Here is a 20010-nt window from a genome sequence, read left to right on the forward strand (position 1 = left end):
GACCTGGATTCAGTGCCACAAAAAGTTTAATGACTTCACACGAGTGGTCAAGGTGAGTGAATGCATTTTCACATGCCATTCCCCACCATCTGCACCACAAGTCTCATACACTGGTCAATGCATCACATCCCCATTACTCACCTATCAGCCATCTCTAACTATCACCACTCATACCTCACAATCACAGCTTCACTTCACCCTCACACACTTAACACTGCTACAACACTCACACCCACATCTCACACCTTGCACACACTATTCAACCATGGCAGGTACATTACCCAAACACTAGACTCACTGACACACTTCTCTTTCTCTTGCAGGCAAAGGAGGAGAGAGCAACAGAAGCTAAGAGGCGGCTAAGCGAGGGTTAGCAACATAACTGATCTGAAGGAATCAGTGTTCCAAATAATTGGAAGGGCAGTGATAAGAGTCCATGGCGAGTGAAGAAGTGGAAAGCATTGCTGATGATATGCTCATACCCAATCCTTCTTCTCACATCCCATTTCAACCTCATCCCACAATCTCTTCTCAATTACAAGCGTCCTCTTCATCTTCCTCCTCCTCTTCATCTTTCTCTTTCTCTTCCTCCTCTTCCTCCTCCTGAGATGGTCCCGGAACCCGTGGTGGCAAGGGCTGTGTGGTCATCATGCCCAAGTTGTGAAGCGTGCAGCAGACTACAACAAAATCAGACACCGCTCCGGCATGTACTGGAAGGCTTCTCCCAGAAGGTCAAGGCAGCGGAACAATTGCTAGAGCACCCCGATGGTTGTTGGTGGAGTATGTTTAGCACCATTCAACTGTTGTGCCTTTCAGAAAACAACTCGGTTCCTGGTGGCAGCATGGCTTTCATTATATGAGTACTGGCCACGAGTGGTGGAGTTGTGGAGGGGCGTCATGAGCCAGGTGCAGAGTGGATAGCCCTCGTCTCTGAGCAACCACCCTCAGGCTGGAAGATTGCTGGCACACTTGACTGGCGCAGGATAAAGACATCGTGGCTGCTGTCAGGACAGCAGGCATTAACCATTATGATTCGCTGGGCATGGTCGCACAACTGCACAACAAGTGAGCATTAGCCTTTGTGATTACAAAACAGCTGAGGATTGGTTTACAGTGCCCACAAAGCCACGTGTGTGTAGTCGACGGCGACCTGCACCATGGGGAAGCCCGCTATCCTGGAAAAGCCACATGCACGCTCACTCTGCTTCTCTCTGTTCAAAGAAAAGATAATGAAATCCCTTCTCCTGGAGTAGAGAGCCTCTGTGACCTCCCAGACGCAGCGATGAATGGCGAACTGGAAGATGTTAGCTATGTCTCCTGCTGCAGACCGGAAGGATTCGCTGGTAAAAAAACTGAAGGTCACGGAGACCTTGAGGGTCACTGGGAGAGTCATCATCGCCCTGCTCTGAGTCAATGAATGCGCTGATTTGATGCCTGGTCTGCCATTTTGGACGTCCCTGCTCCTTTTAACACCCTCTACTAATCACGATCAGCTGACCAAGCGTTCAGCGGCAGGAAGTAGCCCCCAACAGCATTATTTAAAAGGGATCATCAAGATCTTGCAGCTGACACGCTTTTTCAGCTCTGCTGGCTCTGTCTAAGTTTGTGCCACTGTTTGGAGCTTTCTACAGTATTTAAAATTGCTGAGGTCACAGGGAGTGTTGCTGCAAGTAGAGAACACCTTGCTTCTCATTTAAAAGCATTTGCTCACACTACTTGGTCCCAGTGATGGGGGCTATATAGGCCTGTTCCAAGAGCTGGCAGAGTTCTGTGACCACCTCTTCGGCAAAGCGGAGCCTCTGAATACAATGCTCCTGGATTAAGTGCAGGCAGGAGAGGTGCTCTCAGAAAATCCCAGTTGGGAAAGGCCTCCTGTTGAGAGCCCTCCTGTCCCTCCTCCCTCTGCGAGCATCTTGTCTTCATCTTCGCTGCCTCCACTCCATCTCCCCGTCATACTCAAGCACGAAGGGGATTACAAGTCTAGCCCCCATCACTGGGAGCAAGTAGTGTGAGCAATTGCCTTTAAATTAAAAGCAAGGCGTTCTCCACTTGCAGCAACACTCCCTGTGACCTCAGCAACTTTAAATAACTGTAGAAAACTCCAAACAGTGGCACAAACTTAGACAGAGCCAGCAGAGCTGAAAAAGCGTGTCAGCGGCAAGACCTTGATGATCCCTTTTAAATAATGCTGTTGGGGGCTACTGCCTGCCGCTGAACGCTTGGTCAGCTGACCATGATTAGTAGAGGGTGTTAAAACGAGCAGCGACGTCCAAAATGGCAGACCGTGCATCAAATCAGCGCACTCATTGACTTCATGATCTGCCTCATATAAACACGTGGAACGACTGTTGGCAACGGCAGCGCTACCGACCGCCCAAAATGTTGGCAGCCATGAGACCTGCCAGAAGGGAGAGAGGTGAGTTGCCACCATTTTTTCATCAAAACCAGTCAGCTCTAATCCCCCAAATTAAACAGCCTTGGAGTATCGAGCACATCATTGCCAAGCATAGTCCATCTTGTTATGTATGAATAAAGAGTCTGACTGGATACTGTGAGCTCAAAGTAAAGTGTGACCTTAGTCTTTTATTGCAGGTCTCCAGAGTGCCTCTCCAGCCTCTGAGGCCTCCTTAAGTATCTGTGCTCCCAAGGGATTGTGGGATCCCATGGGACTCCAGGGGATGAGCCCTCTGGTGGCTGTGCAAGGTATATACAAGTTTACATATATAACAACACTCGCCCGCAAAGTCAACAGTGTAACTATTTACAAGGTGAGTCGATCTGGGGCCTTTCTTTCTCTGGTTGATCGTCTCGGTGCAAATGCTGGTTTTGTTGAATCATTTGTTGGGCCCTTGCTGGGCTGCTGTGCAGCTGGCCTTGCTGGGCTGCCTGGTGTGGCGAGTCCTGCTGGGCTGCTGCGGGTATTGGGTTCGTGGTGTCGGTTGCCACTGGGTGTGTACGTTGGGGGGTCAAAGAAGGTAGAGTCCAAAGTGGGTTGCTCAGGATAATCCGTAAATCTGAGTTTGATTTGGTCCAAATGTTTCCGGTGGGTGAGTCCATTTGAAAGTTTGACCCGAAACACCCTACTCCCCTCTTTGGCCATGATAGTGCCAGGAAGCCACTTGGGACCTTGTCCATAATTCAATACAAATACAGGATCATTGATTTCAATCTCCCGTGACACATTTGCGCTATCATGATATGTACTTTGTTGAAGCCGCCTGCTCTCCACCTGTTCATGTAGATCAGGGTGAACTAACGCGAGCCTTGTCTGGAGTGCCCTTTTCATGAGCAATTCAGCAGGTGGGATCCCAGTGAGCGAGTGGGGTCTCGTGAGGTAGCTAAGCAGGACTCGGGATAGGCGAGTCTGCAGTGAGCCTTCAGTTACCCTCTTCAAGCCCTGCTTGATAGTTTGCACTGCTCTCTCTACCTAACCATTGGATGCTGGTTTGAACGGGGCAGATGTAACATGTTTGACCCCGTTACGGGTCAGGAACTCTTTGAAGTCGGCACTGGTAAAACATGGCCCGTTGTCGCTCACCAGGACATCAGGTCGTCCGTGCATGGCAAACATGGCTCTCAGTGGTGGCAGCGGACGTGCTTGCCGACATTATCTCACATCCAATCCATTTGGAGTACGCATCTAAAACCACAAGGAACATTTTACCCGAAAACAGGCCTGCATAGTTGACATGGACCCTGGACCACGGTTTGGAGGGCCAAGACCATAAACTTAGTGGTGCCTCCCTAGGTGCATTGCTTAACTGTGAGCATGTGTTACATCTGTGCACGCAGGACTCTAAGTCCGCATCGATACTGGGCCACCACATGTGGGATCTGGCTATCGCTTTCATCATTACGATGCCTGGGTGGGTACTGTGGAGGTCACGGATGAAAGTGTCTCTGCCCTTCTTGGGGACCAGTACCCGATTGCCCCACAGAAGGCAGTCAGCCTGCATAGACATTTCATCTTTGCTCCGCTGGTACGGCTTTATCGCTTCCTGATTTCCACTGGGACACTGGACCAGCTCCAGTGAAGCACACAATTTTTTACTAGGGACAGTAAGGTGTACTGGCTCATCCAGGTTCTAATCTTTCACTCTCGAATGCTTCCATAACCATGACTAAATCTGCGGGCTGCGCCATTTTCACCCCCGTAGTGGGCAGTGGCAGCCTACTGAGAGCATCGGCACAGTTTTCTGTGCCTGGCCTGTGGCGGATGGCGTAGTTGTATGCGGACAACGTGAACGCCCATCTCTGGATGCAGGCCGATGCATTCATATTTATCCCTTTACTCTCGGAAAGCAGGGATATTAGTGGCTTATGTTCAGTTTCCAATTCAAATTTTAGCCCAAACAGATATTGATGCATTTTCTTTACCCCATAGACACACGCTAACACTTTTTTTTTCAATCATGCTGTAGGCTCTTTCAGCCTTAGACAGACTTCTGGATGCATAAGCAACTGGTTGCAGTTTCCCACAATCATTAACTTGTTGCAATACACACCCGACCCCGTACGACGACACATCACATGCTAGTACCAAACGCTTACATGGATCATATAACACAAGCAATTTGTTTGAGCATAACAATTTTCTAGCTTTGACAAAGGCATTTTCTTGGCTTTTGCCCCAAACCCATTCATCTCCTTTAAGCAGTAAGACGTGCAGTGGTTCTAACAGTGTGCTGAGACTCGGTAAGAAGTTACCAAAGTAGTTCAGCAGACCTAGAAATGACCGCAGCTCCGTCATGTTCTGTGGTCTCGGTGCATTCTCGATTGCCTCCGTCTTTGAATCGGTGGGCCTGATGTCGTCCGCCGCAATTCTTCTCCCCAGGAACACCACTTCAGACGCCAGGAAAACGCACTTCGAGCGTTTTAACCTGAGCCCCACGCAGTTGAGTTGACTAAGAACGTCCTCCAGATTCTGCAGATGCTCGACTGTGTCCCTACCTCTAACCAAGATGTCGTCCTGGAAGACCACCGTGCGCGGGACCGACTTCAGTAAGCTTTCCATGTTTCTCTAGAATATCACTGTGACTGATCAAATTCCAAACGGGCATCTGTTACAAATGAAGAGACCTTTGTGCGTGTTGATGTAGGTGAGGCCCATCGATGATTCCTCCAGCTCCTGCATCATATAGGCCAAGGTCAAGTCCAGCTTCGTGAATGTCTTTCCTCCCGCCAGCGTAACAAAAATGTAATTATCCTTTGGTAGTGGGTATTGATCCTGCAGAGAGAAACGATTGATAGTTACTTTGTAATCACCACAGATTCTGACGGTGCCGTCTCCGTTGAGGACTGGAACAATTGGACTGGCCCACTCGTTGAATTCAATCGGCGAAATGATGCCCTCTCTTTGTAGCCGGTCTAGCTCGCTCTCTACCCTTTCTCTCCATGTACGGTACTGCTCTTGCCTTGTAATGGAAGGTCACACCCCAGAATTAGGTGGATCTGCACTTTTGTTCCTTGGAACTTCCCGTTGTCTGGTGCGAACAGCGAAGGGAAATTGTTTAAGACCTGGGCACACGAAGTGTCGTCAGCGGATGAGAGCGCTCGGACGTCGTCCCAGTTTCAGTGTATCTTTCCCAGCCAGCTGCTGCCGAGCAGCGTGGGACCATCGCCCGGTACCACCCAGAATGGTAGCTTGTGCACCGCTCCATCGTAGGAGACCTTTACAGTAGCACTGCCGATTACGGGAATCAGTTCCTTTGTGCAAGTTCTCAGTTTCGTGAGAATGGGAGTGAAGGCTTTGAGGCCTTGCTGCACCACAATTTTTCGAAAGTCTTTTTGTTCATAATGGACTGGCTCGTGCCTGTGTCCAGCTCCACTGACACCGGGAGTCCATTTAATTCAACCTTCAGCATTACTGGGGGACACTTTGTGGTAAATGTGTGCACCCCATATACCTCTGCCTCCTCGGTCTGAGGATCTGGTTTATCGTGATCCGCCGTGGATTTGTTCTCCTCTGTAACATAGTGGTTTGCAGGATTAACAGGGTTTGCACTCGCCTGCACATATGTTGGAGGTGTCCTATTGTTCCACAGCCCTTAAAAACGTACCCTTTGAAGCAGCATGAATGGAAACGATGATCACCCCCGCAGCGCCAATAAGGTGTTAGTGGCCTTACATTCATCACCCTAGATGGTGGACTCTGAGACATCTGTGGACATGCAGCTGCAGGCATGTGGGGCCTGCCTTGTATGTTGTGATATGAAAACAACATCACTTTGTTCACAGTATTGTAGCAGCGCTCGTGTGCTGAGAGATTTGTTTAGTATTGTCACTGGTGGCAATGAACGCCTGCACTATCGCTATGGCCTTACTCAAGGTTGGGGTCTCTACAGTCAAAAGTTTGTGAAGTATCATTTCATGGCCAATGCCAAGTATGAAAAAGTCTCTGAGCGTGTGCTCCAAATGTCTTTCAAATTCGCAATGTCCTACAAGGCGTCTTAGCTCGGCGACATAACTCGCCACGTCCTGGCCTTCAGACCTTTTGTAGGTGTAGAACCGGTACCTCGCCATCAGAACGCTTTACTTCAGGTTCAGATGCTCTCGGACCAGTGTGCACAAATCATCGTACGATTTCTCTGTGAGTTTTGCTGGAGCAAGCAGATTCTTCATGAGGCCATACGTTGGTGCCCTGCAGACGGTGAGGAGAATCGCCCTTCGTTTGGCAGCATTCGCTTCTCCTTCCAGCTCATTGGCGACGCAGTATTGGTCAAGTCACTCCACGAAGGTTTCCCAATCATCTCCCTCCGAGAATTTCTCCAGGATGCCTACTGTTCTCTGCATCGTTGGGTCTCGTCACCAGTTGTTATGTATGAATAAAGAGTCTGACTGGATACTAAGTAAAGTGTGACCTTAGTCTTTTATTGCGGGTCCCCAGAGTCCCAGAGTGCCTCTCCAGTCTGTGAGGCTTCCTTAAGTACTGTGCTCCCAAGGGATTGTGGGATCCCTTGGGACTCCATAGGATGAGCCCTCTGGTGGCTATGCAAGGTATATACACAAGTTTACATATAGAACACTTCTTTATACACACACGCACACACACACACACACACACACACACTGTATTGTCCGTGCAGTTGTACCTGGCCAAAATTTCTGAGCTTAATCCTCATTATTGAAATGATGGGCAGAATCTTCTGGACAGAGCTGAATCAGGGGAGCTCTTTGACTCCTGTCCATGCAGCTTTCTCCCCTCTTCTCTTGACAGCACAGACTTGCTGAAATACAGTTACGTGGCCAGTAGCTGCCCTCTGCCACTGCGCACAAGGGGCTGCTCGTCACACGTGAGCTCAGGCACTATCGGCAGAAATTTCAACTGGGAGAATTACCATAGCCAAGCCCAGTACTATTGCCACTGAAATCTATTCACGTCTACTTTACAAAGACCGAGCCTGGTACCTTCCTGATTTATATAGCTCAGTATTACTGCATTTGTCCACTGAGACCGCACAGGTTTCCCATACAAAGCACATTTCAAATCAAGAAATGACTCATGATTCTACACATCTCTCGAAATCTCCTTTACAGTTTGAAAAATGTGCAGAATATATATATATATATATATAAATAACATATAGTTTGCATTATTTCAAGATCCAAAAAGAATCAATATTTAAAAGGGTGAAAATATTTTATTGGCAGCACTTACTATTGATAACAAAAAAAAGTTATTTTGAAGAATACCTGTTCCCAATCTCAGTATCCGATCTATAAGTTGATAAACTGCTCCTTTCTTTTTTGAAACTCTGTGTTCTCCAGACCCACCTTTAAAAATATAAGCAAAAAATAACACTTAAAGATATCGAACAGTGCAGACTGATTCAATCAAGCTAATAATTTTGTTTATTTAAAAAAAATCTATATAGAATGAAGGTTGAAGTAAAATTATCACTTTTTGTCAGTGTGACTCAGCAAATTATACGCTTGCCTCTGGTTCAACAAATCATCGTTTCAAGCCTGCAACAGGACCTGAATGCATGAGTTGGGCAGATTCTCCAGTACCATACTGAGGGAAAGCTACATGTGCCATCCCTTGGATGAGATGGTAAAACAAGATCCTGTTTACCTGTCAAACGGATGTTAAGATCCTATCACTCTATTTTAAGAAGAGGGAGCTCTGCTGTCCTAGCCAACATTCCTCCCTTAATAAACACCATCTGAAATAAATTGGCTGGTTATTCGACTCATTGCTTTGTGCAAAACATTACTGGCACAGAAAGGCTGCCATACACATAACAAACATCAATTGTTTCAAAAAGACCTCATCGAGTAATGTGTTTTGAAATGTTTCAATGTGAAATGCAAGTATTATTTTATCCTTTTTTACCAGTCAAGACTACAGTCACCTGAGTACAGAAAGACCGAAGCAAACTGCAGGGAATTCAATAAGTCACTATCAAACTACTGTACTAGAATCCAGTAAAAATATACAGATAGGTGAGCAATGTACATGTATGATATATTTGAGGTCACTGCTACCTGAAGAAAAATAATCATTATTTTTGTACATTTTGTCATATATTCACAGAGCACAGCACACAAAGCTCCTAACATGGCAGGCGGCTCTGTTAGAAGCCTCCGGAACAGCCTGGTTCTGTTTAGTATTAACTCTGCAGTTGCAGTACACAATATGTCCACATCCACAGTGTGGCGCTCCAAACATTACAAGCTTACAGACATTACACTTCTCCCTCCTTAATAAAGAAGTTATTATAACAAACATCAAACATAACTTTCATGTTTATACATAACACAGGATATAAACTTCTTTTTTTCATATTTACAAATTGAACTTTACCACTTGTTTTCTGTTTCGAAGAAGATACCTTCGCTCTCGAACAGAACCTTCCAAACATGGTGTTGATTTCACACTCATTTGAGGCTCATCCTGAGGAACGTTTTCTTCCACGGAATTTCCTTGATTTTCATTTGAACTCACTAACTTCAGGCTCTTTGTTTTCCTGACTCGGACTCAACTTTCATTCTGATTCTCTCCTGGATTTTTTTCCAGTACATTGGATTTAGGATTTGCTACTGGTGTATCAAAACTATCTGATAAGTCAGAAATAATTGAATCATTCCCACCTTCAACTCCTTCCATGTCTGTAGGTAAAATATGATCAATATGAACAAAACTAACCCGTCCATATCAAACATCTTTACCAAATATCTGCAAGGACCACATATCTTCACCACTCTTCCTATTAACCACTTCAACCATTTATGGTGATGGTTCTTCACTCTCACCTTCTGGTTTAATTTCACACTTGTCGCTTTTACTCTACCTCTATCATGATTCTCTTTCTGTCTTAATTGTGTCTCTCCTACGGACTGTGCCAAATGTGGTTTTAACAACGAGAATCTGGTTCATGGCTGTCATTTGAGAAACAACTCTGCTGGTGTTCTACCAGTAGTTATGTGAGGAGTATTTTGATATGTAATCAAAAACTTAGCCAATTTGTGATCCAATGACAACTGTCGTTTCCTTGGATTTGGAACTAACATTTGTTTTATGAGGGCACGTTTTACAGTTTGTACAGTGCGCTCTGCTGCACCATTTCAAGCAGAATGGAATAGTGGAACCTTGGTACGTTTCACACCATTTTTGCTTGTGAATTGCGCAAATTCTTCTGAATGAAATTGTGGTCCATTATCTGAAACAATTTCTTCAGAGAGGCCAAATGAAGAAAATAATCTTCGTAAAATTTCCAATGTTTTACTTGTTGTTATTTTCCACAGTGGGAACACCTCAACCCATTTCAAATGACTATTAATCACAATGAACAATTGTTGTCCTTCTAACTCAGCAAAATCAATATGTAGCCTTTGCCACACCCTGGGAGGCCATTTCCATGGCTGTAATGGTACTGATGGTGGTAGCTTGCTGACCAATTGACATGTCGTACACTGACTCACGATTTACTCGATATCTTTATCAGGACCTGGCCACCATAAATAACTGCGTGCAAAACTCTTGGTCAAGCACATTCTCAGGTGCTGGTCATGGAGGCCTCCGAATAATTTGGATCTGAATTTATTTGGTATAACCACTCTTGCACCCCACATGATACAATCTTTATCAATTGATAATTCATTCCTACGAATGAAGAATGGATGTGTATCTTTATCTGTTACCTGGTTTGGCCATCCATTTGCAATATACTCATACACCTTTGACATCACTGGGTCACGTTTGGTTGCTCTACCAATCTCTTCAGCTGTGACTGGCAGTTCATCAATGTATGAAAAATAAAACACTTCTTCCCTATTGGGTGTAACTTGTGATGGAAGGCAATCTAGACATTGCATCAGCATTACTGTAATCAGATAATTGTCTGTATTCAATATCATATGTATATGCTGACAAAATCAAAGCCCATCTCTGCATTCGGGTTGCAGCTAATGTTGGAACTGGGGACTTTGGATGGAGGATTGCTGTTAGGGGCTTGTGGTCTGTAACTATGGTAAACTTACGACTATACAAGTATTTGTGAAACTTCTTAAGCCCAAAAATTAATGCCAAAGCTTCCCTTTCAATTTGTGCATAACGACTCTCACTGGCACTGAGAGTGCGTGAAGCAAAAGCAATTGGTCTCTCCTCCCCACTACGTGATACATGAGAGATCACTGCCCCAACTCCATATGGAGAGGCATCACATGCTAGCTTAATCTCCTTAGATATGTCATAATGAACTAACATGGTGCTCTCTACCAATTTGCTTTTACACTCCCTGAATGCTGTATCGCATTCTTTTGACCACTTCCAATGGACCTGTTTTTTCAAAAGTTCATTCAGTGGATGTAATACGATAGGCAAATTTGGTAGGAGCTTCCCATAATAGTTCAAAAGACCCAAAAATGAACGAAGTTCAGTGACATTCCTGGGAGTGGGTGCATTTCTGATTGCATCCAGTTTTTCCTTGGTCGGATGTAAACCATCTTTGTCTACTCTGTACCCTAAGTACTCCACTGAGTTTTTAAATAACTCACACTTACGAGCAGACACTCATACTCTGCGCTTCTCTAGCCATTTGAGGACTTCATTCAATATGTTATTATGAATTTGCCTATTTGGTGCTGAAATTAGTATGTTATCCAAATAACATACTACTCCTTCAATACCTTTCAAAATCTGGTTCATCACCCCTTGGAATATGGCAGGGGCGGAAGACTCTCCAAACGGTAGCCTATTAAATTGATATAGGCCTAGATGAGTATTTATAGTCAAACATGACTTGGACTCCTCATCTAGTTCAAGCTGTAAGTGGGCATTCGTAAGATCCAGTTTTGAGAAGATCTGACCACCTGTCAGTGTTGTGAACAAATCTTCTATATTCGGCAATGTATTGGGGACATTACCCTCAAGAACCTGGTTTACAGTTACTTTATAATCACCACACAATCTTATCTTACCATCGGACTTAGGTACAACAACAATGGGTGAAGCCCAATTACATCGATCTATCTTACAAATAATCTTCTCAGTCTCTAGTCTTTTGAGTTCTTGCTCAACTTTCTCCTTGAGTGCATATGGTACGGAATGTGACTTGTAGTAAACCGATCCAGCGTCCTTCTGTACCTTGACACTCGCCTTGAAGCCTTGGATCGGACTGCCCGTTTCATGGAACACCTTCGGATACTTCTTGATAACCTCATCCATTGATGAAAATCTCGCTTTCACACAGAAAATCTCACCCCAATCCAGCTTCAGTGAGCTCTACCAATTTCTTCCTTGTAAGGCAGACTTGTCTCCTTTCACTACTATTAGAGGCAAGATCTGAAATTGATCTTTATATCTGATCTTTATCTGACCTAGACACAGTTTAAAAAGAGGCAGCTCGTGCAGAGCACGGAGTGCAGCAGCATAGAGTGGCATGCGTGAGCTTGGTAAGTGGGTGAGTTTGGGCAAGTGGGCGTGGCAGGTGCTGTTTTGTCTTCTTTTTCCGACCAGTGCTGACACTAGGGCAGCTGATAAGGATTGCGAGTGTAGGAGACAGAGGTCCAGAGACCAACCAGCTGCAGACAAAGATAGAGGGGTGCGAAATCGAGAGGTGATGTCACAGCCAAGCTGATAAGTGGTTGGCTGTTTGACTGGTAAGTATAATTCTCTTTTAGACAGACTTTTAGATTGGTTTAATTGGCAGCGAACTACTAAGTAGCTGTTTGGTGTTTAAGTAAATTTTAGTAAGTAAATTAATTTAAGGGTTAAGTCATGGCAGGAGAACTCGGACCCATGTCATGCTCCTCCTGTGCTATGTGTGAAGTCGGGGCACTTCCAGTGTCCCTGAATACTATGTGTGCGGGAAGTGTGTCCAGCTGCAGCCCCTGACAGACCGCATGATGGCACTGGAGCTGCGGATGGACTCACTCTGGAGCATGCGCGATGCTGAGAATGTTGTGGATAGCACATTTAGTGAGTTGGTCACACCACAGGCAAGGGTTAGCACAGATGGTGAATGGGTGACCAAGAGACAAGGCAAGAGCAGGAAGGTAGTGCAGGAGTCCCCTGCGATCATCTCCCTCCAAAACAGATATATCGTTTTGGATACTGTTGGGGGACATAACTTACCAGGGGAAGGCACCAGCAGCCAGGTTCATGGCACCATGGGTGGTTCTGCCGCACACAAGGGCGGGAAAAAGAGTGGGAGAACTATAGTGATAGGGGACTCTATTGTAAGAGGAATAGATAGGAGTTTCTGCGACCGCAACCGAGACTCCAGGATGGTATGTTGCTTCCCTGGTGCAAGGGTCAAGGATGTCTCAGAGCGGCTACAGAGTATTTTGGAGAGGGAGGGTGAACAGCCAGTTGTCGTTGTACATGTTGGTACCAATGAAATAGGTAAGAAGCGGGAAGAGGTCCTACAAGCTGAATTTAGGGAGCTAGGAGTTAAATTAAAAAGTAGGACCTCAAAAGGTAGTAATCTCTGGATTGCTACCAGTGCCACGTGCTAATCAGAGTAGAGGGAGCAGGATAGTTAGAATAAATACGTGGCTTGAGCAGTGGTGCAAGAGGGAAGGATTTAAATTCCTGGGACATTGGAACCAGTGCTGGGGGAAGTGGGACCTGTACAAAAGGAATGGTTTGCTCTTGGGCAGGACTGGAACTGATGTCCTGGGGGTAACATTTGCTAATGCAGTTCGGGAGTGTTTAAACTAATATGGCACGGGGATGGGAACCTATGCAGCGAGACAGGGCGAAGTAATATGGAGTCAGAAACAGATGGTAGAAAGGTAAAAAGCTGTAGTGAAAGGCCGAGTAAACAAAGGCAAGAAACAAAAAGGGCCACACTACATCATAATTCTAAAAGGACAAAGGGCGTTAAAAAAAACAAGCTGAAGGCTTTGTGTCTTAATGCAAGGAGTATCCGTAATAAGGTGGATGAATTAACTGTGCAAATAAATGTTAACAGCTATGATGTGATTGGGATTACAGAGACGTGGCTCCAGGATGATCAGGGCTGGGAACTCAACATCCAAGGGTATTCAACATTCAGGAAGGATAGAATAAAAGGAAAAGGAGGTGGGGTAGCATTGCTGGTTAAAGAAGGAGATTAATGCAATAGTTAGGGAGGACATTAGCTTGGATGATGTGGAATCTATATGGGTAGAGCTGCAGAACACCAAAGGGCAAAAAACGTTAGTGGGAGTTGAGTACAGACCTCCAAACAGTAGTAGTGATGTTGGGGAGGGCAGCAAACAGGAAATTAGGGGTGCATGCAATAAAGGTGCAGCAGTTATCATGGGTGACTTTAATATGCATATAGATTGGGCTAACCAAACTGGATGCAATACGGTGGAGGAGGATTTCCTGGAGTGCATAAGGGATGGTTTTCTCGACCAATATGTCGGGGAACCAACTAGGGGGGAGGCCATCTTAGGCTGGGTGTTGTGTAATGAGAGGGGATTAATTAGCAATCTCATTGTGCGAGGCCCCTTGGGGAAGAGTGACCATAATATGGTGGAATTCTACATTAGGATGGAGAATGAAACAGTTAATTCAGAAATCATGGTCCAGAACTGAAAGAAGGGTAACTTTGAAGGTATGTGGCGTGAATTGGCTAGGATAGATTGGCGAATGATACTTAAGGGGTTGACAGTGGATGGGCGATGGCAGACATTTAGAGACCGCATGGATGAACTTCAACAATTGTACATCCCTGTCTGGTGTAAAAATAAAAAAGGGAAGGTGGCTCAACCGTGGCTATCAAGGGAAATCAGGGATAATGTTAAAGCCAAGGAAGTGGCATACAAATTGGCCAGAAATAGCAGCAATCCCGGAGTCTGGGAGAAATTTAGAACTCAGCAGAGGAGGACAAAGGGTTTGATTAGGGCAGGGAAAATGGAGTACGAGAGGAAGCTTGCAGGGAACATTAAGAAGGACTGCAAAAACTTCTATAGATATATAAAGAGAAAAAAGTTAGTAAAGACAAACGTAGGTCCCCTGCAGTCAGAATCAGGGGAAGTCATAACGGGGAACAAAGAAATGGCAGACCAATTGAACAAGTACTTTGGTTCGGTATTCACTGAAGAGGACACAAACAACATTCCGGATGTAAAAGGGGTCAGAGGGTTTAGTAAGGAGAAATCGAGGGAAATCCTTATTAGTCGGGAAATTGAGTTGGGGAAATTGATGGGGTTGAAGGCCGATAAATCCCCAGGGCCTGATGGACTGCATCCCAGAGTACTTAAGGAGGTGGCCTTGGAAATAGCGGATGCATTGACAGTCATTTTCCAACATTCCATAGACTCTGGATCAGTTCCTATGGAGTGGAGGGTAGCTAATGTAACCCCACTTTTTAAAAAAGGAGGGAGAGAGAAAACAGGGAATTATAGACCGGTCAGTCTGACATCGGTAGTGGGTAAAATAATGGAATCAATTATTAAGGATGTCATAGCAACGCATTTGGAAAGAGGTGACATGATAGGTCCAAGTCAGCATGGATTTGTGAAAGGGAAATCATGCTTGACAAATCTTCTGGAATTTTTTGAGGATGTTTCCAATAGAGTGGACAAGGGAGAACCAGTTGATGTTGCGTATTTGGACTTTCAGAAGGCTTTCAACAAGATCCCACACAAGAGATTAATGTGCAAAGTTAAAGCACATGGGATTGGGGGTAGTGTGCTGATGAGGATTGAGAACTGGTTGGCAGACAGGACGCAAAGAGTAGGAGTAAATGGGTACTTTTCAGAATGGCAGGCAGTGACTAGTGGGGTACCGCAAGGTTCTGTGCTGGGGCCCCAGCTGTTTACATCTTACATTAATGATTTAGACGAGGGGATTAAATGTAGTATCTCCAAATTTGCGGATGACACTAAGTTGGGTGCAGTGTGAGCTGCGAGGAGGATGCTATGAGGCTGGAGAGTGACTTGGATAGGTTAGATGAGTGGGCAAATGCATGGCAGATGAAGTATAATGTGGATAAATGTGAGGTTATCCACTTTGGTGGTAAAAACAGAAAGACAGACTATTATCTGAATGGTGACAGATTAGGAAAAGGGCAGGTGCAAAGAGACCTGGGTGTCATGGTACATCAGTCATTGAAGGTTGACATGCAGGTACAGCAGGCAGTTAAGAAAGCAAATGGCATGTTGTCCTTCATAGCAAGGGGATTTGAGTACAAGGGCAGGGAGGTGTTGCTACAGTTGTACAGGGCCTTGGTGAGGCCACACCTGGAGTATTGTGTACAGTTTTGGTCTCCTAACTTGAGGAAGGACATTCTTGCTATTGAGGGAGTGCAGCGAAGGTTCATCAGACTGAATCCCGGGATGGCAGGACTGACATATCAAGAAAGACTGGATCAACTGGGCTTGTATTCACTGGAGTTCAGAAGAATGAGAGGGGATCTCATAGAAACGTTTAAAATTCTGACGGGTTTAGACAGGTTAGATGCAGGAAGAATGTTCCCAATGTTGGGGAAGTCCAGAACCAGGGGTCACAGTCTAAGGATAAGGGGTAAGCCATTTAGGGCCGAGATGAGGAGAAACTTCTTCACCCAGAGAGTGGTGAACCTGTGGAATTCTCTACCACAGAAAGTAGTTGAGGCCAATTCACTAAATATATTCAAAAAGGAGTTAGATGTGGTCCTTCCTACTAGGGAGATCAAGGGGTATGGCGAGAAAGCAGGAATGGGATACTGAAGTTGAATGTTCAGCCATTAACTCATTGAATGGCGGTGCAGGCTCGAAGGGCCGAATGGCCTACTCCTGCACCTATTTTCTCTGTTTCTATGTTTCTATATTTCACCGGTACGCTGATACGATCTACCACAGGAATTTTCTCTCCCGAGTAGCCTCGCAGCTCTATCTTGGATTTCTCCAGTTGGAAATCACGCAATTTGTCAAGGTACAGCGACTCCAGTACTGCACTCATGGATGCACCCGTGTCGATTTCCATTGGTATCTTGAATCCCGCAACAGCTATTTGGATTTTGATACTTTCCGAATCGCTGTCAGTTAACCTCGTGCTCCTGATGATGTGTAACTCTAACATCTCCTCATCCTGTTGTTGTTCTTCCATGCTTTGTAGTGACTTGGGATTTCTACTCATAGCTTTTAATGCTGGACACATAGCTTTGAAAGCTGATTTACCCTTCAGTCAGCATGCCTTCGCAAGATGCCCAGTCTTTCTGCAGAAGAAACACTCTGCCTTCACATGTGGACAATTTTGAGCAATGTATTGTCCCAGGCACCTATAGCACGACTTCGACGCTCTGTTAGAATTTTCAGTTTCTGAGACTTTGGGCTCCCACCGTCTTTTACTTTGAACCTGCAGGTGATTTACCTCGGTTGACTGACGACCGTAATTATAATTTAATTCTTGGGAATATTGTTCGGCCATGCCCATCGACCTCGCTGTCTGACAAGCAAACTCTAAAATCAAGTCATCTGTCGTCAATAACTTCCTTCTGATCGCATCATTTTTTACTTCACAAACAAAACGATCTCATAATGCTCAGTTTTGAATGTTTCCAAAATTACAGTGCATCGATAGCTTTTTTAATGCTACGATGTAATCACTGATACTTACATCAGTCCTTTGATTCCGAATCCCGAAACGATAACTTTCAGCATTTTCTAACAGTTTGGGGTTATAGTGCTGCTCCAGCTTCATTAAAATCTCTAAGTGTTGTGTCCTTTGGCTCGTCAGGCACAAGCAGAATTACCAGCGTTTCATACAATGTTGGACCTGCCTCCGACAAGGAGATCGCTCTCTTACGTTCCAACACAGCCCGGTTCTGGTCTGCATTGTCTGGAACTTCGATTATGTTATTTGCAGTGAAATACATTTCTAGCCGAACCACATACGCTTTAAAATGTTCCCGGTCATGTCTATATTCACCCAAATGTCCGATTACACCTGCGGATGCTGCCATTTTTAATTTCTAGCTGTTCACAATGTGCTGTATTTTACCTTGGAATTTTTAGCATTTTCCAAACACAGAAAGTTTCCAAAGTCTCTCTGTCGGCTGGCTGAATCCTTCACCAACAATATTTTAGCTTTAAATCATCCAAAAAATCCCATCCTCATCGCCAAATGTCATATATTCACGGAGCACAGTACACACAGCTTCCTAACATGACAGGCAGCTCTGTCGGAAGCCTCCGGAACAGCCTGGTTCTGTTTATTATTAACTTTGCAGTTGCAGTACACAATAAGTCCACATCCACAGTGTGGAGCTACAAACATTACGAGCTTACAGACATTACACATTTGAAAATAAAAAGGGAAAGAAGAATTGTATTTATAGCGATGTAACTATATGTGCAGCACTTTTTTGACAGACAGGCGACAAGCTCCGCCCTATCATGCTCCGCACCCGCATCCGGCCCAAATCATTCCATGCAGGTGGTGCCGAGAAGCAGGACCTGAGGCACCGACTCTCTCCCAACGGGCCGGCATGGGGCCGAGAGTGGCGGTCCTGGGCCAGAGCGGCCGGCAGGGAGTCAATAGCAGCCGTCCTGGGTCCGAGAGGAGAGAGAGGCGCGGGAGGGGGAAAGAGAGGCTCGGTAGGGGGAAGAGAGGTTGGGGTGGGGGCGAAGAGAGGCTGAGGTGGGGGGGTTAAAGAGAGGCTGAGGTGGGGGCGAAGAGAGGCTGAGGTGGGGGCGAAGAGAGGCTGAGGTGGGGGCGAAGAGAGGCTGAGGTGGGGGTGAAGAGAGGCTGAGGTGGGGGTGAAGAGAGGCTCGGTGGGGGGGTTAAAGAGAGGCTGAGGTGGGGGCGAAGAGAGGCTAAGGTGGGGGTGAAGAGAGGCTGAGGTGGGGGTGAAGAGAGGCTGAGGTGGGGGCGAAGAGAGGCTGAGGTGGGGGCGAAGAGAGGCTGAGGTGGGGGTGAAGAGAGGCTGAGGTGGGGGCGAAGAGAGGCTGAGGTGGGGGCGAAGAGAGGCTGAGGTGGGGGCGAAGAGAGGCTGAGGTGGGGGCGAAGAGAGGCTGAGGTGGGGGGGTTAAAGAGAGGCTGGGGTGAGGGGGTTAAAGAGAGGCTGGGTGGGGGGGAGAAGAGAGGCTGGGTGGGGGGAGAAGAGAAGCTGGATGGGGGGGGAAGAGAGGCTGGGTGGGGGGGGGGGAGAGAGGCTGGGTGGGGGGGGAAGAGAGGCTGGTGGGGGGGGAAGAGAGGCTGGGTGGGGGGGGAAGAGAGGCTGGGTGGGGGGGGAAGAGAGGCTGGGTGGGGGGGCAAGAGAGGCTGGGGTGGGGGGGGGAAAGAGAGACTGGGGTGGGGGTGAAGAGAGGCTGGGGTGGGGGTGAAGAGAGGCTGGGATGTGGGGGAAGAGAGGCTGGGGGGCAAAGAGAGGCTGGGCGGAGCAGAAGAGAGGCTGGACATGGCAGAAGAGAGGCTGGTGGGGGAGCGGCGGGGGGAAAGAGAGGCTGGTGGTGGAGGGGGGAGGGGGGAAGAGAGGCTGGTGGGGGGGGAAGAGAGGCTGGTGGTGGGGGGGGAAGAGGCTGGTGTGGGGGGGAAGAGGCTGGTGGTGGGGGGGGAAAGAGGCTGGAAGGCGGGGAAGAGAGGCTGGTGGGGGGAAGGGGGAGTGAGGCTATGGGGGGGGCAAGGGGGTTTGGAAGAGAGGCGGTGGGGGGGTGGGGAAGAGGCTCGGGGGGGGGCAAAGAGGCTGGAGGTGAGCGGTGGGGAGGCCAGGGGGGGGAAAAGAGAGAATCTGAGGGGGTTGGATGGCGAGAGGCTGTGTTGGGCGGAGGGAGAGAGGGAGGCTGGGTGGGGCGGAGGGAGAGAGGCTGGGTGGGGCGGAGGGAGAGAGGCTGGGTGGGGCGGATGGAGAGAGTCTAGAGTGGGGGGGAGGGAGTGTGGCTGGGGTGGGGGGATGGGAGAGCGCCTAGGTTGGGGGGAGAGAGAGGCTGGGAGGGCGGGGGGGGGCATAGGGAGAGAGAGGGACTGGGATCTGTGGGAGACAGAGGCTGGGGGGGAATTAAGGGTTACGGGGAGCGGGCGGGTAAGTGGAGTTGAGTCCACGGCCAGATCAGCCATGATCTTGTTGAATGGCGGAGCAGGCTCGAGGGGCTAGATGGCCTAATCCTGTTCCTAATTCTTATGTTCTTATGTTCTTATGGGTGGGAGAAAGAGGCTGGGGGAGGGGGGGAAAAGAGAGAGGCTGCGGAGGGGGGAGAGAGAGACTGGGGAGGGGGGGGAGAGAGAGGCTGGGGAGGGGGGAGAGAGAGGCTGGGGAGGGGGGAGAGAGAGGCTGGGGAGGGGGGAGAAAGAGGCTGGGGAGGGGGGAGAAAGAGGCTGGGGAGGGGGGAGAAAGAGGCTGGGGAGGGGGGAGAGAGAGGCTGGGGAGAGGGGAGAGAGAGGGTGGGGAGAGGGGAGAGAGAGGCTGGGGAGTGGGGAGAGAGAGGCTGGGGAGAGGGGAGAGAGGGGCTGGGGAGGGGAGAGAGAGAGGCTGGGGAGGGGGGAGAGAGAGGCTGGGGAGAGGGGAGAGAGAGGCTGGGGAGAGGGGAGAGAGGGGCTTGGGAGGGGGGAGAGAGAGGCTGGGGAGGGGGGAGAGAGAGGCTAGGGAGAGGGAA

General features: G+C 47.5%; 1 protein-coding gene across 1 annotated transcript in view; it reads right to left on the minus strand.

Moving 5' to 3' along the window:
• The window catches only part of tll1 (tolloid-like 1), a 454505-nt gene that overhangs the window by 265299 nt on the left and 169196 nt on the right, over nt 1–20010 (minus strand). Inside the window, exon 3 of the mRNA XM_070864299.1 lies at nt 7693–7773. Coding sequence (XP_070720400.1) covers nt 7693–7773 — 81 coding nt within the window. The remainder of the gene's footprint in view (nt 1–7692; nt 7774–20010) is intronic.

The sequence above is a fragment of the Pristiophorus japonicus genome, chromosome 2, assembly GCF_044704955.1.
Source record: "Pristiophorus japonicus isolate sPriJap1 chromosome 2, sPriJap1.hap1, whole genome shotgun sequence".
NCBI lineage: Eukaryota > Metazoa > Chordata > Chondrichthyes > Pristiophoridae > Pristiophorus > Pristiophorus japonicus.